We start from the raw sequence: 26598 nt of genomic DNA on the forward strand, positions 1-26598 counted from the left end.
TGATTACTGATGAAGAGCTCAATGATCTCAATGACCAACTCAAACAGCAGCAATAGATGAGCGTTTGTCTCCGACTTTACATCTACAAGGTGGACCAACTAGGTAGGAGTGTCTAATAGAGTGGATAGTGAGTGGACACGGTATTTAAAAACTCCAGCAGCGCTGGTGCGTCTGATCCACTTATACCAGCACAACACACACTAACACACCACCACTGTCATTGTCACTGCAGTGCTGAGAATGATCCACCACCTAAATAATACCTGCTCTGTGGTGGTCCTGTGGGGGTCCTGACCATTGAAGAACAGGGCGAAAGCAGACTAAACAAGTATGTAGAGAAATAGATGGACTACAGTCAGTAATTGTAGAACTACAAAGCTCTTCTATATAATAAGTGGAGCTGATAAAATAGTGAGTGTAGAAACAAGGAGGTGGTTTTAATGTTATGGCTGATTGGTGTATATAAATAAATTTTTTATGCATTTTATGCATCCCCCTCCCCCCCATATTCCTGCTAATCTAGTCGTTTCCAATTACCCGATTTGTATTTCCACCCCTAGTGCTGCAGACTTTTAAAGAGCAGGACCATAATGATCACACACTTCCTCATTTTTTACCAGCATGAGGAGGGTTCATAAGCATGGAGAGTCACGCACTGATCCCTATTATCCCACGTCTCACGGTGCAGGCACCATCAATCAGCCATTTATGAGAAATCCTTCCAGCCCTCTCTCAATCCCTCTGACTAGCCAATCATTGACCTTGTAGGTACCCAGCTGGCCAATAGCAGAGCTGAGATTCAAACTAGGGAGCTTGAGATGTCAGCCATGTGTGTTTTTTTTTTAAGTTTCATTGCTTTTAGTCTGATCATGGTTCGGATGCCAGGAATTTCAGTGTGGCAAGCATTACACTCTTAGAAACCATTAATTTAGCCAAGCCACTCTGAGATAGCTAGTGTTTGCTTTGAACTATCTGACTGCTGACACATTCACTTAATTCTAATGCTATACTGAGCTACTGGTAAGTAGATTGCCGGCGCATGTGCTTCAATGAAAAGGATCAGATCTATACACAGTGGACTATTTTTTGCATGTGGTGTATTTCTTCTTTTTCTGCACGTTTATGCACTAATTGCACTATTATGCACAATTATGCACTAATTACAGTAATTACAGATGTTTGGGCCATGCAGAGTGCACACAGCAACAATAGGGTTAAGGTTTATTTATTTAAAAAGCTGAGCTGATTAATACATAATTAGGACTGCTTTGGAATGCATCACAGACCTCCTCAGTACCCGCCTGAACCCCTGGAGTAAAGAATTCCAGACAGACGCATACAAAGACAGCAGCAAACACACCTACCAATTATGTGAAATTTTATTAATTATAAAATATGATCTTTACTTTCTTTGTATGACTGGTTTTATTTAAGTATAATACACCCAGGAACGTAGAGTGAGAATGTAATCCTTAAGAGGAGGAATTCATGACAGTTATTCTTCTATTTATTATTATTATTATTATTATTAGTGGCGCTCAGGTGGCGCAGCATTAAATTCCACTAACCCACTACTGCTGTGATCCAGGGTTTGAAACTCCAGCAGTGCAATCAACCGCTCATGCATCTATAAACAGACATGATTGGCTATGTCATGGAGGGAGGGTGGACAAGCCAATGCAAGAATAAACCTGAGGTAAAACATACAAAATTAATAAATTGAATGAAGTCAATTCCAACCCCAGTGGTTGTCCAGAATACCCTGCATCTCCAGAATTCTTAATGGCTCATTCATTGTTCCTTCTAATTGTATCCATCCACCTTGTTGCTGGCCGTCCTCTTTCTCTTTTTCCTTCAATTTGTAAGCATGAATTTCTTTTTTCAATGACTTGGTTCTCATAATGTGTCCAAAATAAGAACTGCTTTGTGTTTATCTGGGTTTCGAGTGCGAGGTTAGGCTTGATTTCGTCAAGGATCAAGCATTTTATTGACACATCATCTGTGTCATGCAAACTGAATAAATGCAAATAACAGCATTTTTTACTAAAAATTTAAATCAGAAGGTCTGACTGGTTTAGAAAGCGGTCTTTTAACCATTACCGCCAATTCTGTAGGAGCGTTCCATTCACCCAGTTGTTCCTGTGAAGTGCACTACGTGAAGTGAGATTCCAATCCAAAGGTAACGAAAATGTTCAAATGAAGTGAACTTCAAACTGTGTAGGGAGTAGGGAGCGACGCTTCACCACTACGCCGGAAGCTGGCTGTAACATTTACCCATTGCGTGTGTTAAGACAGCCAGAGCGTTATTAGAGAGCAGAAAATGACACAATCAGAATGATGTTGGATCAACGTTTCATTCATCTTTAATAAAAGATGAATGAAACACAGACTCGAGTCCCCATCTCTGTTCCCATCTTCCTGAGGACAATTACTGTGTGATCAACACAGTTGTACGCTTTGCTGTAATCCTGCTCACACATCTGTTTTTCTAAATCCTGCTCTCACATCTGTAAATACTCTTTGCATTGAATAATCTTCAGCATAAGTATACTGGCGTATAGGGCAGCTGTAGCCTAACGGTTGAGGTACTGGACTAGTAATCAGAAGATTGCCGGTTCAAGCCCCGCCACTGCCAGGTTGCTGCTGTTGGGCCCTTGAGCAAGGCCCTTAACTCTCAATTGCTTAGACTGTTCACTGTCGCAGTACTGTAAGTCGCTTTGGATAAAGGTGTCTGCTAAGTGCCGTAAATGTAAATGATATTGGGGAGGGGGATTGCCCAATAGTTTGGGGGCTAAGGGTACATTTACATTTTTGGCATTTAGCAGATGCTTTTTTTATCCTAAGCAACTTACAATTGTGACAGTATATAATCTAAGCAATAGAGGGTGAAGGGACTTGCTCAAAGGCCCAACAGTGGCAACCAGGTAGTGATGGGTCTTGAACTGGCAAACTCCTGATTACTAATCCAATACCTTAACCACTATGCTACAACTGCCTGTAATCTTGTATATACTGTTTTAGGAATACAGGTCAAATTAGGTAGTAAATATGTGTCAAAGAGGTGACCATAGTTCATAAAACAAAAAGATTTCATCACTTATAGTATTGCACCACACTGATCCTCTTACAGGACACTAAACCTATTAAGCTTGCAGTAAAACAAACCATAATAAATGACATATTGAAACTAGTGATTGGATCACCATCTGCAAAGAGCTTTAAACTGCCGATAACCCTGCACTGCACTGAATGGGGCACGCAAGCTCTGTCAACGGCATTCCAGCACCGGCTCACAAGCAGTAATTAAGAATATTGAGTGTGGCAAGTCTTTGCAGACTGATATGTCAATTACTCTCTGTGAATGGGCAAATATTAAAAGCTTACAGAATAGTTCTGCAAATGCCACCACTTACGCGCCTGTCGACATTCATCAGGGAAATACGAACACACTTCAGCGCACATGAAAGACTAAGCGCTAATCACTTGCACCTGCGTGCTATTCACTTTATTTCCAGATCAAGTTCTCTTAAAATCAGTGAGCATTTGATCAATGCACACAAACTTTCCCAGTTAGAAAAAAAATCCTGCTTCACTTGAGAGAAAAAAAAAGAAGAATTTATATCCTCCCTCACTGTGCAGAAAAGCTCGGAGGCTGCGGTTGGCACACGGGTGACGTTAATTCCCGAACACAGGGCGCGTTGGAAGAGCTGAAGCGACGTGGCAGGCCGTCTGGAGTTGTGAAATCATTTTTCTTGTCACCATTAATCGTGTTTTAAAGAGCCTAATCCCTTTGTTGATCTGAGAGCACCTTAATGAGCGAGGCAGATGTTAAAAGCGACTGTTCAGGGGAAAGTGTCATACCTGTACTGTCCCAGTGAAATGGATTAGCACCAGGATTGTTTTTTTATGTACTACTTAAGTGTATAGGTGGTGCTTTTGGTGACAGAGACATATTAGCAGGGAAATAAGTGCAAATATTATGCTAAATATTTCACCCTGAATTAAAGTGGAGCAGCAGCTTGAATGCAAACGGACTGAGAGTTTATGGTAATAGATTACACGGAAGGGAAAGTGGAAATAAATGGTTTGGCTTTGGCAGCACCTGTTCTGTTTTTTTCAGTGGGGTTAAAAAAAATAAATGAAGAGATTGAGGCCAATCTGAAATACAATTCAGTAAATATACAAAAGAAAAATAAAAAGACTAGATGTTGGGATCCGGCTAATATCGAAGCTAAATGATGTGGAACAAACGCTTTTCAGTTTAAATAGGACATCTAAAGAAATACTGATGTCCTATGTGCAGTGCATTTCTTTAATAAGCTTGAGGTATAATAATGTACTATATACCATGTATAATAATGCACTATATACCATATATAATAATGTACTACATACTATAAGATTAGGGTATAACAATGTACTATATACTACAGTACATAATAATGTACTATATACCATACATAATAATGCACTATATACTATAGAATTGAGGTATAATAATGTATTATATACTATATATAATAATGCACTATATACTATAGAACTGAGGTATAATAATGTATTATATACTATATATAATAATGCACTATATACTGTAAGATTGAGGTATAATAAAGTACTATATACTATATGTAATAATGCACTATATAGAATATAATAACGCACTATATACTATAGAACTGAGGTGAAATAATGCACTATATACTATTCGATTGAGGTATAATAATGCACTATATACTATATGTAAAAATGCACTATATACTATAAGATTAAGGTATAATAATGTACTATATACCACATATAATAATTCACTATATACTATATAATAAAGTACTACGTACTATATGTAATAGTGAACTATATACAATATAATAATGCACTATATACAGTACTATAGGATTGAGGTATAATAATGCACTATATACTATATAATTGAGGTATAACAATGCACTATATACTGTATGTAATAATGCACTATATACTATATAATAATGTACTACATATTATAAGATTGAGGTATAATAATGCACTATATACTATATATAATAATGCACTATATACTATGTATAATAATGCACTATATACTATATATAATAATGCACTATATACTATATATAATAATGCACTATATACTATAAGATATGGGTATAATAATGTGCTATATACTATATATAATAATGTACTACATACTATAAGATTGAGATATAACAATGCACTATATACTATAAAATAATGCACTATATGCTATAAGATAAGAGTATAATAATGCACTATATACTATATATAATAATGCACTATATACTATAAGATAGGGGTATAATAATGCACTATATACTATATATAATAATGAAATATATACTATATTATAATGTACTACATACTATAAGATTGAGGTATAACAATGCACTACAGTATATATACTATACACTATATATACACTATACACTATATATATACTATAAAATAATGCACTATATACTATATAATAATGCACTATATACTATAAAATAATGTATTATATACTATAAGACTAAGGTATAACAGTGTACTATATACCATATATATATAATGATGCCATTTTAATTGGTTTGTCACACTCTGGTGGATCGAGCAGCTAGAACATATGTGAGAGAAGGTTCTCACTGTGTCTCTATCATTTTTGGTGTGTTTTGATACCATTTTTTTTTTTTTTGGTTATTGGTTTTGACAGTTTATTTTGTTTTTGCAAACTGGGTTAATTTTCTACATTTTGCTGATGTCGCACTCCCAGTTACAGATGTTTACTCACATGTTTAGATGTTTAGCCACAACATTAGGGCCATCCCATAAAAAACAAGCACAGTTTCATATGAGTTGTTTGAATTTACTCATGTTTGTTTCTGTTTTCTATTGGAGTAAAAAATTTAACAGCAGTACCCAGAGGAAACAATTCAACAAAAATCCCTGCATTTAAATGAATAAAACATTTAAATAGTAAAACAGTGATGAGAAATAAGTGGTGAAATAAGTCTGGACTGTTGTGGTATATAATGTAGCAGCATTTGATTTGATTATTTCCTCTGATGATTAGCTTTGATATGAAGCTGCTCTGAGATTAGATAATCATCTGACTAAAACAGTTCTGTTCTCACACAGTAAAGGGTAACCAGGGAAGAGAAGATAGAATCAAAATGTGTTCTGTTAAACAGTTCCTCTGTAATGAAACTCAGCGCAGAGTAAATCAGAATAACATGATCACAATATTAAATCAAGGTCACGCTGCACTTTACACTTACAAGTGAAGTTCTTACAAAGCTGTAATAGACCGAGTCTTTTCAGTTACAAGTCTTCTGTGTAAATGACCTTTATAATTAAAGTAAAAAAAATGCTGTGCAAGAAAATGTATGTAATTATTTACAGATAGACAGATGTACAAATAGATAGCTAGGTAAATGGACAGATAGATAGACAGACAGACAGATATGTGGATACAGACACTGACAGATAGATAGCTAGATAGACAGACAGACAGACTGGCAGTTTGACAGACAGATAGGCAGGCATGCAGGCAGACAGATAGAGAGACTTACAGATAGATAGCTAGATAGATGGACAGACAGACAGACAAACAGACGGACACAGAGTGACAGATAGCTAGCTAGATGGACAGACAGACAGATAGACAGTTTGACAGACATACAGATAGGAAGGCATGCAGGCAGACAGACAGATAGATGGATACAGAGACTGACAGATAGATAGCTAGATAAATGGAAGGACAGAAAGCTAGATCGATTAACAGATGAACAGATAGAAAGAAAGACAGATAGACAGACAGTCAGATAGACGGATGGACACACTGACATATATTGCTAGATAGATGCACAGACAAATAGGCGAATGAACAGACAGACAGCTAAACAGACAGATAGACAAACAGCTAAACAGACAGACAGATGGACAAATAGCTAGATAGATTAACAGATAGACAGACAGAAAGACAGATGGACAAACAAATAGAAAGCTAGGTTGATGGACAGACAAACAGATGGACAGACTGATATATAGATTGCTAGACAGACAGACAGACGTACAGACAGATAGACAAATGGACAAACAGACAGACAGATAGGTAAGCAGACAGACAAATAGCTAAACAGACAGACAGACGGACAGATAGCTAGATAGATGCACACAGACAGACAGACATACAGACAGATAGCTAGATAGATGCACACAAAGACAAACAGACAGACAGGTGAACAGATGGCTGGATAAACAGACAGACAGAGAGACGAATGGACAAACAGACAGACAGATAGGTAAGCAGACAGACAAATAGCTAAACAGACAGACAGACGGACAGATAGCTAGATAGATGCACAGACAGACAGACAGCTAGATAGATGCACACAGACAGACAGACAGATGGACAGATAGCTAGCTAGATGCACACAAAGACAGACAGACAGACAGACAGGTGAACAGATGGCTGGATAGACAGACAGATAGACAAATGGACAAACACACAGACAGATAGGTAAGCAGACAGACAAATAGCTAAACAGACAGACAGACGGACAGATAGCTAGCTAGATGCACACAAAGACAGACAGACAGACAGACAGACAGGTGAACAGATGGCTGGATAAACAGACAGATAGACGAATGGACAAACAGACAGACAGATAGGTAAGACAAATAGCTAAACAGACAGACAGACGGACAGACAGCTAGATAGATGCACACAGAAATACAGACAGATGGACAGATAGCTAGCTAGATGCACACAAAGACAGACAGACAGACAGGTGAACAGATGGCTGGATAGACAGACAGACAGGTCAAGATCCAGATGAAACAGATCATTTTAGGATCAATAAAGATACTGTGGCGCCGGCGAGCAGAAAGGCGAGCGTCGGGACCTCGAGTGAGCTGCCCTTGGCAGATCTCTCAGTGGTTTAGGACGTACACTCATTCACACACACATACATTCATACAACAGACAAACATATAAGCTACCTATCCAGCTCTCACCGCAGCCACCCAGTCTCCCACACTGGGATACACGCTGACGGTAAGCCTGGATACCACGGCTCCTCCCACTGACGCTACATAGCCCCCTCCCTAAAGGTCAACCGTCCCGGTGACCTACTCACCAGCGACCACTGGGTGGCTCCATGTCCAGACCTCACCCCATTACACTGCCGAGCCGCTGTTTCAACACCCCTGCTGCACCTGGCTTTCCATGCCCTCGCAACAACCCCGGGGCCAGCGCACTCAGACAGATCGGGCATATTGGCCCACCGAACCACCAAAGCCACCCAGACATCACAATCCCACTTCTGACACCAATGTGGCGCCGGCGAGCAGGAAGGCGAGCGTCGGGACCTCGAGTGAACTGCCCTTGGCAGATCTCTCAGTGGTTTAGGACGTACACTCATTCATGCACACATACATCCATACAACAGACAAACATATAAGCTACCTATCCAGCTCTCACCGCAGCCACCCAGTCTCCCACACTGGGATACACGCTGACGGTAAGCCTGGATACCACGGCTCCTCCCACTGACGCTACAATACTTTAAAATAAATCTAGGATAACATGATGATTTTGGATCATGTTTGATCAGTGTCTAATTTATGGTTTATTTTGTGAGTAAATTATTACATTAGTATTATTATATTATTACATTAATTACAGTGCATGCCACATTTCATAAAATAAAGGTTCTAACATTGCCCAGCAAACACTGTGCTTAGCCTAGAGTCAGGAGTTCACAAGAAACATGAGTGCCAATCGCCACATCGACCCAAACAGATTATCCTGACTGCCACAACACGGGGAAAAGCATGTGCTCTGTATTCCACATCAGTCTCCTCATAGCCAACAAAATCCCTCATTTCAAGGCTGCATTTTTCACTACAGAAGCATTTCACACACCGCAGGCTTTTCACACAACAAACCGCTTCTTTGGTCAGGTTTGGTTCAACAGATTACACATCAATATCAATTATATATTCATTTAATAATAAAAAAACACAGAAACACAGAATGGACACACAGTATTAAGCAAATCTGTGTGTATGTGTGTGTGCTGGGGTGTAGCAGGGACTGGCAGTGCAGACTAACTGCTGTAAATATATGTAAAAAAACAAGGTCTCCCGGTGCATAGATAAAAGGGAACTGGAATTAATCATTCAGTACAGACGATGAATGATGTGGTCACAGCAAGTGACAGATATATGTATGGTTAAAGCAGTCATAAATAAAAAGCCACAGTCTACAATGCTTAGTTTTAACTATCTTGGCATTGTATGTGTTGTTAAGGTCATGGACATGAACACTGTCACCGTCATAACCAACACTGTACTGGTGACAGTTACACTAATTCTGAACAGCCACATTTTCTTGTATTTTCTTGTATTTAACACTATACAGTATAAACACTATGGGTCAAAAGTATTGGGACACCTCCTCTAATAACGACAGAGGAAAAACAAACACCTGTGTATTTGAACTCACCAGCTTGGTTGGTTGTAACGTTGAGTGTGACGTACTGCCGCAGCGGTTTGGTTAGTTCAGACACGCCGTTCACAGCCTCCACCTCAAAGGTGTAGTTGGTGTGGGCGAGCAGGTCCAGTACCATGACCGAGGTATTGCTGAGGCCTGTGCGCTGGGGTAAGTAACGGACGTGACTGCCACACGGCTCATGCTGCTTAGACTCGACACTCAGTTTCCTGCAGAGCACGCTGTAGGTGATGTCCTTCCTGCCTCCCATCTCATCTGGAGCACTCCATTCCAGCAACACACTCGTCTCATTTACGTTTGAAATGGCACTGCGCGGGGCTGAAGGAGGCTCTGGGGGACAAACACAAAATCTGAATATTATACACAGATTTATACAACTGAGCTGTTGTACCACTGGGGCAAATCAGTCCCATTATAATTTAATTTTTCAACAGTTCACATGAGGATTATGGTTTAATTAGTAAGAACACTCTATAAACTTTAACCTGTCACAACAAACATTAAACAACTAATGTATATAAACTGTGCCTATTTATTTTGCAGACTTGCTTAATTATAAAACTGATATTTCTTAAAGCTTGATCCAAAGGCAAATCCATATACAATGAGGTAAAACCCACCTTGTTTTTTTATATACATTATATGGACAAAAGTATGGGGACAGCCCTTCTATTTTTTTAAATCAGGTGTTTCAGCCACAACAATTGCTAACAGGTATAATAAATCAATTATATAAAGGAAACTATATGCTTTGAAACAGTTTAGGGAAGGCCTTTTGCTGTTCCAGCATGACTGGTCCCCTGTGCACAAATCAAGGACTATCAAGACATGAAGAAAAGTTTGGTTTAAAAACTGAACACATCTGGAACAAACTGAAACATTAATTGATGTTTTCTTGACCAACATCAGTGCCCAGACATACAAATGCACTTTTGACTGAATGGGCACAAATTCCTGCAGACATACTTCAAAGTCAAGTAAAAAGAGTGGCTGTTGTTATAGTGGTCACTCTATGTGATGCACAGCAAACTCATGGTCAGGTGTCAAAATACTTTTGGCTATTTAATGCATTTTTAGCACATTATTTTTTTGTGTGCAAATGTTCCTGAGACATTACATGAAACATTAACATAGCGATTTACCTGGACATATTACAGAAGAATGACATTTTACTAGCCAATAAATTAAATCTGGATATTTTAACATCTTACATTTATAATGACCTGGAAGAAATTAGGTGCAGTAATTTAGCCTCGAAATAACAAGAATGTGAGTGGCTATGATATGTAACAAGACAAGAACCCCAAATATCAAGCCAAAATAACTTAGGAATTCAGTAAAAGTGACTGAATGGCATAGCTAATCTCCTATATTAACATTTTTTGAAGGATTTAAAAACTACACTCCATCAGTGGGACCCTGTAACTTAGATGTAAATACATGCCAAAAAGAATAAACCACAATCTGTAATTGCAGCAAAGTACTAATGTTAATAATTTGTGGTGCTTAAATAGTTATTTTTATATTACATTTGTTTTATAAGATTATTTAAATAATAAAAGAAAAGACAGAGTGGCACGTTGGCTTAGTGAGTAGCAAAAAGGTCCTGGGTTTCATTCCCAGGTGGAGCAGTCAGGGTCCTTCCTGTGTGGAGTTTGCATGTTCTCCCCGTGTCTGTGTGGGTTTCCTCCGGGAGCTCCGGTTTTCTTCCCACAGTCCAAAAACATGCACGTTTAGTAAATTGGAGATACAAAACTGGCTGTGATAGTGTTTGACAATGAACTTGAACTAATGAATCATGTGTAACCTGTAACTAACTGTCCTGTCATGAATGTAACCAAATAAATAAATAAAAGACCAAACTGAAGCTCATATTCTGGACACATTATAAGAAGAACCAATTCATTAGAGAAGTCATTTATGTTTGGAGGAGTTAAATGTTTGTTTATTAGGATTTTAACGTCATGTTTTACACTTTGGTTACATTCACGACAGGAACGGTAGTTATTCATTACACAAGTTTCATCAGTTCACAAGGTTATATCGAACACAGTCCTGGACAATTTAGTATCTTCAATTCACCTCACGTGCATGTCTTTGGACTGTGGGAGGAAACCGGAGCACCCGGAGGAAACCCAAGCAGACACGGGGAGAACATGCAAACTCCACACAGAAAGGACCCGGACCGCCCCACCTGGGGATCGAACCCAGGACCTTCTTGCTGTGAGGCGACAGTGCTACCCACTTAGCCACCGTGCCGCCCGAGGAGTTAAATGTAAAAGTGGAAGAAGCCCGGTGCCTGAGAACCCAAAGAGAAGATGGAATGTTCTGGAGAACCTCTACACATTTGGTTACCAAGAGTTGGACTCCACTTGACTGCACTTACTGACAATAATGTAAAGATTGACAGATCTCGTGTACCTACCACTTAATTTCTCAATCAACTCTACATTTTCTAATCTCAACCTTCCTTTCTTCTTTTTAGGTATTTAAATGAATGATTTATTCTTTATAATAGAAAACATTAGGATTTGATTAGACAATATCAGGAGGGAAATGTAATAATCATGAGGAGTGTATGAGCAGAGAGTATTTACTTGTGCAGGCCATGTTGGTGGGGTCCGTGTCCTTCTTGTAATAGCCCTGGTCACACTGGCATGAAGTGGAACCCTCAGTTTTGGTGAAGCTGTGAGGAGGACACTTACTGCATGATCGTGTCTGCAATGCTGATCTGTAGAACCCGGGCTTACACACTGCAGATAAACATGTGCACACACACACACACAGGGAGAAAGAGAGAGAGCACAAGGCAGAAATGATTACATTATGAATGCCACTGATCAATTTCTTTGTATCGTTTATTCAGATGTGATGAGAAACATTGGCTATTAAAGTCAAACATTCATTCGGTTCATTAAATAGAGCAGGTGCTGCTATCAGTGAGGCTTTGATGCTTAAAAGGCAGATTTCTCATTAATACACCACCATGTGTTTCACATCATCAACAGTTCCAGCTCAAATGAAATCTTTGATGTATTTATAATTGCAATTTCACTCCCTTCCTAACGTGCATGTGAAGCTGAGTAATTAATATATTTGGGAATACATTTGCTTCAGTCGAGCCGGTTCTCTATGAAAACTCTATCAGAAACACTGGAGAGAAAACGCTACAGACTGAATTGATTATCTGAAAGGATTTACAGAGAACTCTTCCAGTATGAACTCGGCAAGAATGAAAAACGGCAGGATTAGAAACTTCAGCGGGACGAGGGAGACGTCCGGAGCCTGTGTGTCTTGTATTTATGAGTGTTTAAATGACTGAGTGCTGATACTTATGCACAGCAGACCCACTGACACTGCAAAATACATTCAGGTAATGGATTGCCTTGAATAAAGAGAGGAGACATATTATCAATGGCCGTGCAGTCTAAAGTGCAGACAAAGACGTTAATTAAAGCTTCCCGGGTGTGCATTAAGAGCCTCTGTAAATTTAATCCTGCTCCCAGACAGCAAGTGAACACCACACTGTAAAACTCTATTCACCCGACTAACTACTTCCCTCGGCCTATATAGAGTCAGCTGCAACATTAGCGGCAGTCTCGCTAAAGAGAAATTAGCTCAGTTACTCTGAAAATATGAGAGATTTAACCTTTAACTGAAGTAAATTTATTCCAAGAAAATAAAGAATAAAAAAACTTTATGTAAGAACATTTTGGACACCCTGTATTTAGCACTGAGGCTTCTCCTACAATAATGAATTTGGAAAATTCAGAGCAACCAGTACAAGCACAGAATCCGAATGTCTTCAGAATCTAATCTACTGTAGTTTTATATTTATGTCCTGTAGCAGAATCCATTTACACACTCATTTTAGCTTCTTCTTAACTCGTCGGTTCGAAACTCAGCTCTGCCATTGGGCAGGCTGGGCAGCTACATGAACAACAATTGGCTGTTGTTCATACAGGGTGGGAGCCGGAGTGCAATAACAACCTCTGTTGGCTGATTGATGGCGCCTGCACAGAGTCGAGAAATAATGTGTTGATCAGGGTGTGGCTCTCCGTACACAAAGCTGATCCGCATATGACCTCGCTCCGTGCAGGTGAAAAGATGCAGTTTGCTACTGCACACGTGTCGGAGGGGGCGTGTGACAGTCTTGCTCTCCTCAGACAGAAGTGGAGATCAGCATCAGTAGAGAGGAAACATAATGTAATTGGGTAATTGAATACTAGATTGGGAGGAAAATTGGGAAAATGCAAAAAAAAAAACTTCATGAAGTCCCTTAATATGTTTACCATAGAGTTGAGGAAAAATCAGCCCCAAAACATCACAAATCCTCCACCGTATCTAACAATAGTGATTTTTTTGTGTTTTTAGTATAACAATCATTCTTTTTATGTCAAAAGTTTGTAGACAAAATGCTTTTATGTACAAAATCTCTATTTTCACCCTGCTCTATTAAAATAAGTAAGCAGTTCAGACTGTTTGAATAACCCAGGCTGGTGTTGCCAACTGGCTTCAGGGCCAAATAGGATTTTTTTTCAAGCTTAGACAGGATGCTTCAGCGGTGCAAATCTAGTTTGGATGCCCGAGTGTGTGAGTCTGTGAATGACAGATATCTGTGTATCTTTGTCATGCAGAAGGCACTCTGATGAGCCCAGTTTATGGCCTACAGATAAATGAATGACACAGAACTACAAGGCCATATTTACTCAATAGCACTGATTTAAAAGGTAGAGGTTTGTATTAATATTGTAATACTAATAATATAAAAATTAGTAATTAGACTATATATTAACAGTCTTGATAAAATACCATTCACACTAACTCTGTTGTAAATCATCTCACGATCCACTAACAACAGAGTTACTGTTAACCTCGAGTTCACACCTCCTGCACATATAAGCTTCCCTTTACACTTTCTCAAGACACAGAAAATCAAAATAACTGACATTTTACAGTGAACACATATATAAAACATCTTTTCCACTGGTTTAAGTGATTTCTCAATAATGTAGACAAGCAGGTTATTCATAGTAAGCAACTGATTAAAGTACGGTCTATGAAGTTTCCCATCAGTTTAGCTACAAATGGGGAAACAGTGCTTTAAATCATTTGTATAGTAGTGAAAAACTCATCCATGATCTCTAACAAGATCACAGTTATGTAAAAAAAAGGAATAAATTATGCTAAAAAAATTTATCCAAGCATGTTCTTGGAAAATGTTGCTGTCCTGTTTATTTATTCTGTCATATATTATTATTACTCATATTATTATTATTATTGTTATTATTACCATTATTATTTGTACTATTATTATTATTATTATTATTACCATTACTATTATTATTATTATTTCATTAATATTTATTATTATTTACATAATACTTAAATTTATTTTTACAAAATCAACAATAAAATTATAGAATAAAATTTGTATTGTAATTTTATAAAATAATGGGCAGTTATAGCCTAGCGGTTAAGGTACTGGACTAGCAATCAAAAAGTCACTGATTCAAGCCTCACCCCTGCCAGGTTGCTGCTGTTGGACCATTAAGCAAGGCCCTTAACCCTCAATTGCTCAGACTGTATACCGTCACACTACTGTAAGTCGCTTTGGATAAAGGTGTCTGCTAAATGCTGAAAATGTAAATGGTATATTGTGAGTGTGAGGAGGGGGGTTGTTGGGTGATTTGAGGCTTTTAATGATATGAAAGAAATACTTAAATGATTTGGTCTGAAGTATGTTTGCAGAAATGAATGCAAGGCATTAACAAATTACCTACTGTTAAACATGGCGGTGATGGTATTTTGTGTTGGTGCTGTTTTCAGCTGGACAATGACAAACACCAGTAAAAGTGGTTTTAAAAGGGGTGGCTATCCCAAAGTTTTAATTTGTACAATGAACTATGTGTTCCAATTTATAATTATGTAATCACAGTGTGATAATAGTAAGTGTGTCAGAACCACAAAAGCAAGCTAACTACAATATCTGTTTAACTACTTTGCATTAAATTTGCATTAAAATACTGTGCATGTTTGCATGCTTGCTTTTAATTTTTTGGAGGTTTCATACCACAGTAACATTCTAGTAATGGTGTGTGGTACTAATTATGTTTAATGTTGACCTTGTAATGACCCTTTTATCAGTAGAGCTTTTCTTCTATTTTCCCATCACAGAGAGCTCAGCCTGTTTTTGCAGGACACTTCATTTAAAAATCTGTCATTTAAAGATGATACATTTACTGAGGATGCTGAGGATTACAAATATGGATCCTGACATGGCCAAATCCGCTTCAGTCAAACTCCGGACGAGATAATCCCACAGGACGGACAGAATAATAATATAAAAGCAAATCTTAATGGAAACAAGATGAGGTTGGATTAAATAAAAGGCTGGAGATGGGCTGCAGTAATGGTCCTTGTACAGGCCTGTGATTGGATTACACAAGGGAATAGTGTGAAATGACTATTTCTATTGTATTTTACTTACGCGTACAGAACATAACAGAGGTGTATCTAAAAAACTAAGATATATAAATATCTACACATTTATATCTATATTTAAATAGATAGATAGATAGATAGATAGATAGATAGATAGATAGATAGATAGATAGATAGATAGATAGATAGATAGATAGATAGATAGATAGATAGATAGATAGATAGATAGATAGATAGATAGATAGATAGATAGATAGATAGGAGTCATGTTTCGGATGCAATAACTCAAATATACAAAGGCAATAATTTGCTTCCAATTTTGCAGCAACCATTTAGAAAAGGCCCCTTTACTGTTCCAGCATTACTGTGGCCCATGTGCACAAAGAAAGGTCAATAAAAATGGCTTTCTTGACCAACATCAGCGCTTCAAAATCTGGTGAAAAGTCTTCTCAGATGAGTGGCTGTTGTTAAAGCTAAAAAGATCACACAGAAATTGGAGGTCCAACAATCTCGGTTGTCCAAATACTTTTAGCCATATAAAATTTTAGAGGAGCAGGATATTTTGTTAATATCACAAACAAAATATTAACAAAATTGATAATTCCATGAAAGGGTGTACATGGTCTGCAACAATGCTTAGGGAGGTGGTACGTGTCAAAGTAACATCCACATGGATGGCAGGACCCAAGGTTTCCCAGCAGAACATTGCCCAATGCATAACACATTGCTCCGTGGTCCAGCTCTGATACTCACGTGCCCATTGTTGGCACTTTCAGTGGTGGACAGCGGTCAGCATGGGCACCCTGACTGGTCTGCGGCTATGCAGCCCCATACACAACAAGCTGTGATGCACTGTGTATTCTGAAACCTTTCTATCAGAACCAGCATTAACTTCTTCAGCAATTTGAGCTACAGTAGCTCGTCTGTTGGATCGGACCACATGGGCCAGCCTTCGCTCCCCACGTGCATCAATGAGCCTTGGTCGCCCATGACCCTGCCGGTTTACCATCTGACCACTGCAGACCAGGAACACCCAACAAGAGTTGCAGTTTTGGAGATGCTCTGATCCAGTCGTCTAGCCATCACAGTTTGGTTCTTGTCAAACTCACTCAAATCCTCACGCTTGCCCATTTTTCTGCTTCTAACATCAACTTTGAGGATAAAATGTTCACTTGCTGCCTAATATATCCCACCCTCTAACAGGTGCCGTGATGAAGAGATAATCAGTGTTATTCACGTCACCTGTCAGTGGTCATAATGTTATGTCATAATGTTATGCATGTATATATTACTACTCAACCATTTCCACCCAATAACTCTGTACACTCTTTATACAACCTTTATACAACCTAAAACAAACTTTAAAACACTTTCACAGAAGTGCTTCATAATTCCAAACATCCTTTAAATAACTTTTATACAACTTCAACACAACTTTAACACAACCTTTACATGAGCTTAGAAAATCCTCTACACAACCATCTAAACAATCCTAAACAACATTCCCATCAGCTTGCTCTTCACTAACCTCCAGACAACCTTCACACAACCACAACACAACCTTCACATGATCTAACAGCTTCTCAATCGTTTCCAACCGACAACTACAACACAATTCCAAACATCCTCCATCTAAAGTTTTATACAACCTCAACACAACAAACTTCACATACGCTCACAAACACATTTCAAATAATTTGCTCTGACCGTCACGCAACATCCAAACAACCTTGAAAAATCCTTTACACAACCTTTTATACATCAAAACACTCCCCTGCACTGTAACAGCTCCGGTGTTTTAAACCCACCGTCACATTCAGAACAAACAGTAAAGCGTGAAATCACAGATGGCTTGATGCCAAGCTGTGTCCTGTGAAAATCTGATGTGTTTTTGTCATGGCTGAGTGAGACAGGCGGTTGAGGACACTCCCTTCACCCCTCCTGCTGCTACCTGTGCCAGGATGTCTCTCCGATGTCATGGTGGAAGTGGAGCTCATAATGTGCAGTACAAAGGCTAATGCCTCATTAATATTCAGCTAACAGCGGTGCGTCTGGCAATTAACGGGCTGGCCAGAAGTTTAATATGCACTCCCTTAATGGGAATGCTTTATAATAAAACATATTGAATAATAGCACATTGTGTTTTCTAAAAACACCTTCAAGAATGCTTTGATTGCCGATATGTCCAGTCACTGAGACCATGAAGCTCAGAAAGTGAAGTGTGCTGGGTTAAACCAACATTTGTAGTGAAATTATCTGATAGCTGATTAGATCAGAAGCTGGTTTTATAAAGCATAAAGCTGCAGGAAATAATCTGCCTTGCAGAATGTATTCCATTCATTCATCCATTCATCCATTCATCCATTCATCCATCCATCCATCCATCCATCCATTCATACATCCATCCAATTATTTATCTATCCATTCATCCATCCATTCATTCATTCATCTAGATGGTGAATAACACTGAATAACACAGCACCTGTTAGTGGGTGGGATACATTGGGCAGCAAGTGAACATTTTATTCTCAAAGTTGATGTGTTAGAAGCAAGATAAATGGGCAAGCATAAGGATTTGAGCGATTTTAACAAGGGCCAAATTGTGATGGCTAGACGACTGGATCAGAGCATCTCCAAAACTGCAGTTCTTGTGAGGTGTTCCCGGTCTGCAGTGGTCAGTATCTATCAAAAGTGGTTCAAGGAAGGAACAGTGGTAAACCGCTGACAGGGTCATGGGCGGCCAAGGCTCATTGATGCACGTGGGGAGCGAAGGCTGGCCCGTGTGGTCTGATCCAACAGACGAGCTACTGTAGCTCAAATTGCTGAGAAAGTTAATGCTGGTTCTGATGAAAAGGTGTCAGACTCCATGCCTCCACAGGTCAGGTCTGTTTTGATAGCAAAAGGGGGACCAACCCAATATTAGGAAGGTGGTCATAATTTTATGTCTGATCGGTGTAGATAGATACTTTATTTATCCCAAGGACAATTATTGAAAATTATGGATTATGGATTATGGAAACAGATGGATTATCCATCCATCCATCCATCCATTCATCCATCGATCCATTCATTTTAATGCTGGCCAGGGTCACAGAAGAACCACATCAGAGAACTGTACACAATGTATAAAAACACTCTTGACAGGATGTCAAGCCATAATAGAGCAACACACATACAATATATATGGCCAAAAGTACATGGACACAACCTAAAATTATTAATCTTAGGTATGTCAGCCACACCCATTAATTTACATTCAGTTACATTAACATTCAGTTATATGTAATAAGCAAAAGGCTTGCCACCGGTCTGAGAAATGTTCCTGTTTCATGATGACAAATTTGGTGTTGAGGAACCCCAATGACCTGTACACAGCCCTGACCTCAACCCCACTGAACACCTTTGGGACGAAATGTAACACTGAACACAAGCCAAGCCTTCTCATCCATCACCAGTGTCTGACAACAGATTTTCCTTTGTCCTGATGGTCACAACTTACAAAGGTCATGGTTGTTATAGCTGTAAGGGGCCTAATCCTTATTAATGCACATTATACATTTTTTGAAATGGGATATACGACAAGCTCATGATCATGTGTCCACTCACTTTTTATTTTTACTTTTTTTGTAATGATGCTAAGTAATCAAGACTTTCACATACAATCATAAACAACAGCTTTATTAGTAATTTAATTTACAATATTAAAAAAATACAAATCCATGTAGTGACTGGAGGTGAAGACTGAACCCAGTTTGCTAGGTCCTATGATGCTCTGAGACATCCACTCCACCACTATGCCACTGGTCTTAGATAAATTACAATTAAAAGGAAGCATGCACACCAGATTTAGTCTACAGTACTTGCCTCAACAAATACAAAACTAGTGCATAACAAAAAATAAATGAAGCAAAATGGTGGAATTTTGTTTTGGACTATTAAAAAGATAAACATTCCCTTCCTTTGTTTAGCTCCCATCCTGTACACTTGCCCACAATAAAGTACACAAATGACAATATGCAGCCTGGTGATTGGCAGCCTGCAGTGTTGGTCTTTGTGCTTTGCAATTGTTGGAGATGGAATTATTTATTTTTCCTCGGTGCATTGTTTGAATAGCGGGGCGGGTCGAGCCTGATACTTGGCCTCGTAAATCCGCTATCTGAATCCCATTAAACCAATGATGGGGCTGAAAATCTGCTAATACACTCTACACAGCAGGTCATACACTGTCTGGTGCTATTTCATTCTTTACAGTTGTGTTCAACATTATTGGCACCCTTGATTGTTTAGTAGGGATGTAACGATGCACCACAAGACAGTTTAAAATCGATTCACACATGTAACGATCCAAATCTGTTTACATGTATAATGAATCGATATTCACTTTAAACAGTTCTTAAAGCAGTTCTGTTTCACCTGGAAAAGTTCCTTGCTTGCACAGAGTCAAGTTCAGTATACGTGAGGTCAGTATTGGTATCAGCTGACTGTATTGGTACCGCTCTCCCAGGGTGGTTCTGTCATAACCAATATACTGTACACAGATCAGGCATAACATTATGACCACATTCCTAATATTGTGTTGCTCCCCCTTTTGTTGCCCCATACACAACAAATTGTGATGCACTGTGTATTCTGACACCTTTCTCTCAGAACCAGCATTAACTTCTTCAGCAATTTGAGCTACAGTAGCTCGTCTGTTGGATGGGACCACGCAGGCCAGCCTTCTCTTCCCACATGCATCAATGCACCTTAGCCACCCATGACCCTATCGCCGGTTTACCACTGTACCACTGCAGACCGGGAACACCCCAGGAGAGCTGCAGTTTTGGAGATGCTCTGACCCAGTCGTCTAGCCATCACAATTTGGCACTTGTCAAACTCCTGCTTCTAACACATCAACTTTGAGGATAAAATGTTCACTTGCTGCCTAATATATCCCACCCACTTAAAGGTGCCCTAATGAAGAGATAATCAGTGTTATTGACTTCACCTATCAGTGGTCATAATGTTCTGCCTAGTCGGTGTATATGATGCTCAGATTTATGAGTACAAGGTACAAAGACATTGTGACATACTGTATATAGGGTGTATGATCTGGAAGTATTTTAAATAACACAAACAGAAGTGCTTACTTGTCCCCCCTCCCCAACTGTCTCTCAACAAACCAATGAATAGCTGATTAAAAATCCTAACTAGCAATTCCCTTATTTGCTACAGTGCTAAGATCATTCAGCTTACAGTTTAATTTGCAGAAGTACTCAGGCTGTTTCTCTCCGGGTATTTAGTGCTGTTGACTGAGATTTGGTGGAGTTTGCTGGCAGCATGAAGCTGGAGAATCTGAGCTGCAGTGTTAATCAGTATGCAGTCACAGTCTGCGTTATATAACACACAGGGTAGAAACACATCCTCATACAGCTTCATATTCATGAACTAGTGTTTCCACATTAAAAAGATTTTCCTAATATTATTTTACATAAAGGCAGTAAAACCATGTGGTTTGTTATGATAGCCATGCTGCTATTCTAAATGGCCAAAGTCCAGAAGCTGCTATCAGTCCAGCCCATCCAGTGTTTTTCTTTAAGAGCATCAGGTCTGCACTGCAGTCTCCGGAGCGGCTGTGAACACCAGCACATCCAGCGTTTAGCAACGTCAACTGCTTACAAATGACCCCATAACATCCCGACACTCAGACACGCCGTGATTAGATCAGCCCTGTGTGAAACTGTCATGCGCTGACTAGTACAGCGAACACTTCCTCTGTTTACTTCACAGAAAAATGCCAACTGATATGCCATCAACGTACAATCATCACTCAAATGTCATTACAGCTCTCTTCATGTTCAGGGTTGATTTGATTGCAGATTTACTTTGATTAATTTAGTTAAATGGGGTTAGAGTAATTCATCAATCGCAAATGCTTTATTTATGTATGATGGTAGTATCAGCTCTGAGTAATACAAGGTCAAGGAATTCTGTACAGTATACTATGGAAATAACTGTATTCTTGAATTTTATATTCATTATATTCAAATCAATAAAACAAATGCCACTGGAAACAGAACAGCTTCTTCTTTGGTCTGTACCACTCAAACTACTGGTTTTCAACCTTTGCTCAGCTGAACCTGAACTGGTCACAAATGTCATCTAAGACTCTGGTTGAGAATCTCTGCTGACCCTGCAGACTAGCACCCGCCCTCTTTGACTTGTGCAGTTGCCGGCTGCTTCTTTTACACCAGCCAGCAAAGAATTCTCACAGGAAGCTGTATCGCATACAAAGATAAACTTATACTTTATGTAATCCCTTTCCTCAGGCACAGCCAGTTGTGTCTGTTGAGCATTCTGCCAGGATGGTACTATTACTGAGCTAGCATTTTAGACCACTGTGTGTACCCAATTGCCCCTCTTTGTAGGGTCAACAAGGGGTACCATAGCTGTGATTTATCAAATCTGACCTGATACTGACCCAGCTGTTTGGGTCATTATTTGCTCTCAATCCAATAATATGAAATTAATATTCGAAGCAATTTTCGACAAATAGGGTGGCATCGTAGCATACTAGTTTTAAAGATGGGTCTTAATTTGAAGCATGTTTCTGCTTTTTTACCACATTGAAAGAAAAGCTCGATTAGCAAAATTAGTTAAGTTTCAGAACCTAAACTCTTCTCTTCCCAATCTAGTCGTACCCCCTGCAACTCATGTGCAGTAGCTGACTGCATCTTCTGCATCACCTGCACAAGGTAAGTTCATATGGGGTTCAGTCTCGCGCAAAGAGAGTCACACACTGATCTCCATTATTCCTCGTCTCTGATGCAGGTGTCACTGATCAGCCAACATAGGTCGTAATTTTAGCTCTGGTGTGCTAGCATATTTTTATTGCTGCGCCACCTAAGTGTCTTTCCTTTTTTTTGTGGTGGGGCGGGGCGGGGCGGGGCGGGGCGGGGCGGGGCGGGGGGGGGGATTATACTTTAAAGAAGTGTCGTGTTGTCACCTTGACAGAAACTTAGCAGCTTAAACAACTCAGGATTATTTCATATTTAAACAATATTAAAAAATAATAAACTATCCAAAACACATTAAAGTGTGCAGACCTTCAAATTTAAATTGTGCAAATAAGTGAGTGAAAATTAATAAGTGAGTGTTATGCCATGAGACTGGACAGGGTGCATTATGTAGTTTGACATTTCCTCCAGTAGCAAGTGACAGGAATGGAAATAGTGGAGATCATGGATGATCCAGTACTTTCAGGATGAACTTGAATCCCCAACTGAACCTGAGCAAGGGCGTGTACAGCACTTCACCCATATCTCCTGTCTATCGTCTCTCTCTCTCTCTCTCTCTCTTTCTCTATTACTGTCTTTTTTGTCGTGCTGTCCTGCCAAGACAGTCTGGCACTTAGCTGGCCCATCAGCGTCCGTGTGCGCTGGCTGGCATTTTCATTTTTCCGCACATGACATTCTCTCTGTTCAGTCATGTCATATTGCTATGTCTAAATTAGCACTAAATAGAATTTCATGCATTTCCCAGGACATTTTGCTCTGCGGTTCACACGGCGAGCCTTGTGCTTCGGTGTAACTCGGGAAGGGTACGAGCTGTGCATGTAAATTCGCTGCTGAGCTCGGTGTTCTGATGACTCATTCATTAACTGGTAACTTTAGACAGGAAAAGTTTCTGTGCGGACTTTGTCTAAAAGTAGTTTTTTCCCCTCAAATAAATATTTAACATTGGGACATTCCAAGTACTAAACATGCTGACACTGGAATTGTAGCATTTAAAAATCCACTATGGCCACACTAATTGCTAGCAGTTATATAAAATCAATATACAGTGGTAGCTTGAAACTCGACATCAATTGGTTCTGGAAGTGGTGTTGAAGTGAAAAGGCGTTGAGTTTCAAGGTATTTTTTCCCATAAGTATGTATGAGAAACCTGTTAATGCGTTCCATGGTCCTGTGAAACTGCATATACTTGGAATATCATATTCTGTTCAGTAAAGGCGCATTCACATGAGAAGTGACAAAACTGCTTTTGCGCTGGCGGTGCACAAAACTTAACATGACTTATTGTACTAAAACAACGAGCAAGAAATTTTATTAGTGGAGAGAACTCATGAGCCGTAATAATTAAGAGAGGTTTAGTGTTTATAAGTCACTTTTATAAGCGCTTTAGACTCTCTGAAAAGCTGATTCTCACAATTTCTCAGCACCCCAAGCTGTAACACAAGTTTAAAAGTGAAACAGGAGGAACATCTAGCTAAACACAGATACATGTGGTCACTTTCAGAGTAGATTTGACGCTTATTCCACACAAATGCAGATTCATCTCATAGTCGCACTTTGATGACGTTTTACAGCACCATTCAAGCCAAGTGCTGAACGAAGCGGAAGTTTATTGTTAATTAAAAATTATTTAAATATAAAAAAAAAAAGCTGAACAAGTTGGATTTAAGGGAAGTATCGAGTTTAAGGGTAAATATTAATCCACAAAGTGCGTCGAGTTTCAAGGTACCACTACATCTAAAATCAGTTTGGGAAAAGCCCTTTCCTGTTCCAGCATGACTAATCCTTTCTGCACAAAGTGAGGTCTAGGCACTTTTGTCAGGTTTGGTCTTGAGGTGGCCAGCACAGAGCCCTAAACTCAACCCTAATAACAAATCTGAAATCCCTTTTTAATCTAACAGACACAAGTCTCCAAAAACTCATTCCAAAATTTTGTGAAAGGTTTTCTAAGAGAAATAGGGTCTGTTTGAGACACAAAGGTTGGCACATTTTTATAATGAAACCTGTGGTTTTGAAATAGGATATCTAAAAAGCTTGTGACCAGGTACCAAGAAACTTTTGGACATGTCGTGCAGAACAAATGAACTGATGAACAGTACAGGTCTGAATGTTTGGCCACTATATTTGGGGGGGATAGTGGTTGTTGCATTCAGACAACACAAACATAAGCAAACATATTTTATATTTTGTCTTCTCCATTTACCACGTCTCAGCATTATTGAACAGGAATGGAAGATTTTTGGAGCAACCTGTACACCATCGTCATCATAAACTCATAAACATGAATTTTTATTAATAGTTGGGTGTTCCCCTCCTCCAGAATAGTTACTTGGACTTATTTATACATGGCATTGTGATAGGATGTCAAATTTTCAAGTATTTTTATGTATTTCCGCCATATGAAAACATCAAGTCTAGTACATGAGTAGTGGAACATTCATAAGCAACAACAGCTCAGCTTGACAATGATACAAGATGACAAAACCAAACCGCTGAAGGCACAGTTTTTAAAAAGTCATTGGTTACAGCACTGCTGAGCACAGAGTTCCAAACTGCCTCTTGAGGCAATATTAGCACAATAATTATGTCTGTTTTACCAGAATAAATAGGGTACAATTCACGGGGCCAAGGACATGAAACACTCTGAACAGGTTGTCAGTCCATCACAGGGTAAAAACACAGACAGACAGACACATCTGGGTAATTTGGCCTGACTGCATGTCTTTGGACTGTTGAAGGGAACCCACACTGACGCAGGGAGAACATGCACACTCCACAGAGAAAGGACCCGGTCTGCTCGACCTGGAAATCGACCCCAGGACTTTCTTGCTGTGAGGTGACAGAGCTACCCACCGAGCCACCGCTCCACCATGTGAGCATCCTGTTACATCTAAATCTGACGTCACTGCATAATGCGTACTGCCAAGTGTTGGTTAAAGCTGCGTAAATCACATAGATGGACTCTGGAGCAGTGGAGAGATGATTTCACTTCATTTGGCAGGACTTGATTGCTGGCAGGATCATGGGGCAAGATGAGTCAGTGGTAGCTTAGTGGTTAAGGTACTGGGCTTGTGATCAGAATGTTGCTTGTTTAAGTCCCACCCTTGCTGGCATTGTACACTGTGACAACAGTAGGTCTGCTAAATGCCATAAAAGGTTCAAGTAAGATGATAAAGTGAATTTGTAAAAACAAAATCTCCCCCATAAATGATATTTTAGATACCTGCATGCTTTAAAACTAGGCCAACAGTTAGGGAAGCGGCTTTTCACATTTTACATTTCATATTTCATGTTAGGTTGGTGTAGAACTACTTTAGTGACCTGCACAAACCCCTGAATGTAAAATTATTCAATACCTACGGGATAAACCGGAATGCAGAATGCAAGCAGACCTTATCGTCCCAAATCAGTAATGCTCTTGTAGCTGAATGGATGTGAATCTAAAATCGAGTGGAAAGCTTTCACAGAAGATTGGGCAGCAAATGGAAGACCAACTCCTGCTGAGCACTTTCTCCCAGCTCCCTCTACCGAACCACAGCTGTCAGCCAGCAATAAACAAGACGTAGGTTTTATTAATCAGACCGGGCAGGATATGAGCAGAATTTCTAATTTACACATTCCACCTCCCACTGGAATTGCCACCGCATTCCTCGGGTTGATCTACACAATTTAAACTGTCCTGATTTTCTCTCACGGTGTAATTAAATTGTCCTTGTTCGAGCGACAAGCCGAATATCTTCACATTGTCTCCCTGATGAGCGCATGCCTCCTCTGGGCATCTCAGGTGGATTGTGACTTTGTTTACAGTCATTTTGTAATTGCACACAACAACCCTCTGAATAAAGAGTGACACTTTGTGTACTCCTT

At 39.3% G+C, this 26598-nt stretch overlaps 1 protein-coding gene across 2 annotated transcripts in view; it reads right to left on the reverse strand.

Moving 5' to 3' along the window:
• The window catches only part of LOC134332527 (ephrin type-A receptor 5), a 72216-nt gene that overhangs the window by 28352 nt on the left and 17266 nt on the right, over positions 1-26598 (reverse strand). For both annotated transcript variants that reach the window (XM_063014208.1, XM_063014209.1), the window contains exons 3-4: positions 12112-12267; positions 9509-9844 (exon numbers count right to left, since the gene is read on the reverse strand). In XM_063014208.1, the coding sequence (XP_062870278.1) occupies positions 9509-9844; positions 12112-12267 (492 nt within the window). The remainder of the gene's footprint in view (positions 1-9508; positions 9845-12111; positions 12268-26598) is intronic.

This window comes from Trichomycterus rosablanca, chromosome 18, assembly GCF_030014385.1.
Source record: "Trichomycterus rosablanca isolate fTriRos1 chromosome 18, fTriRos1.hap1, whole genome shotgun sequence".
Taxonomy (NCBI): Eukaryota; Metazoa; Chordata; class Actinopteri; order Siluriformes; family Trichomycteridae; genus Trichomycterus; species Trichomycterus rosablanca.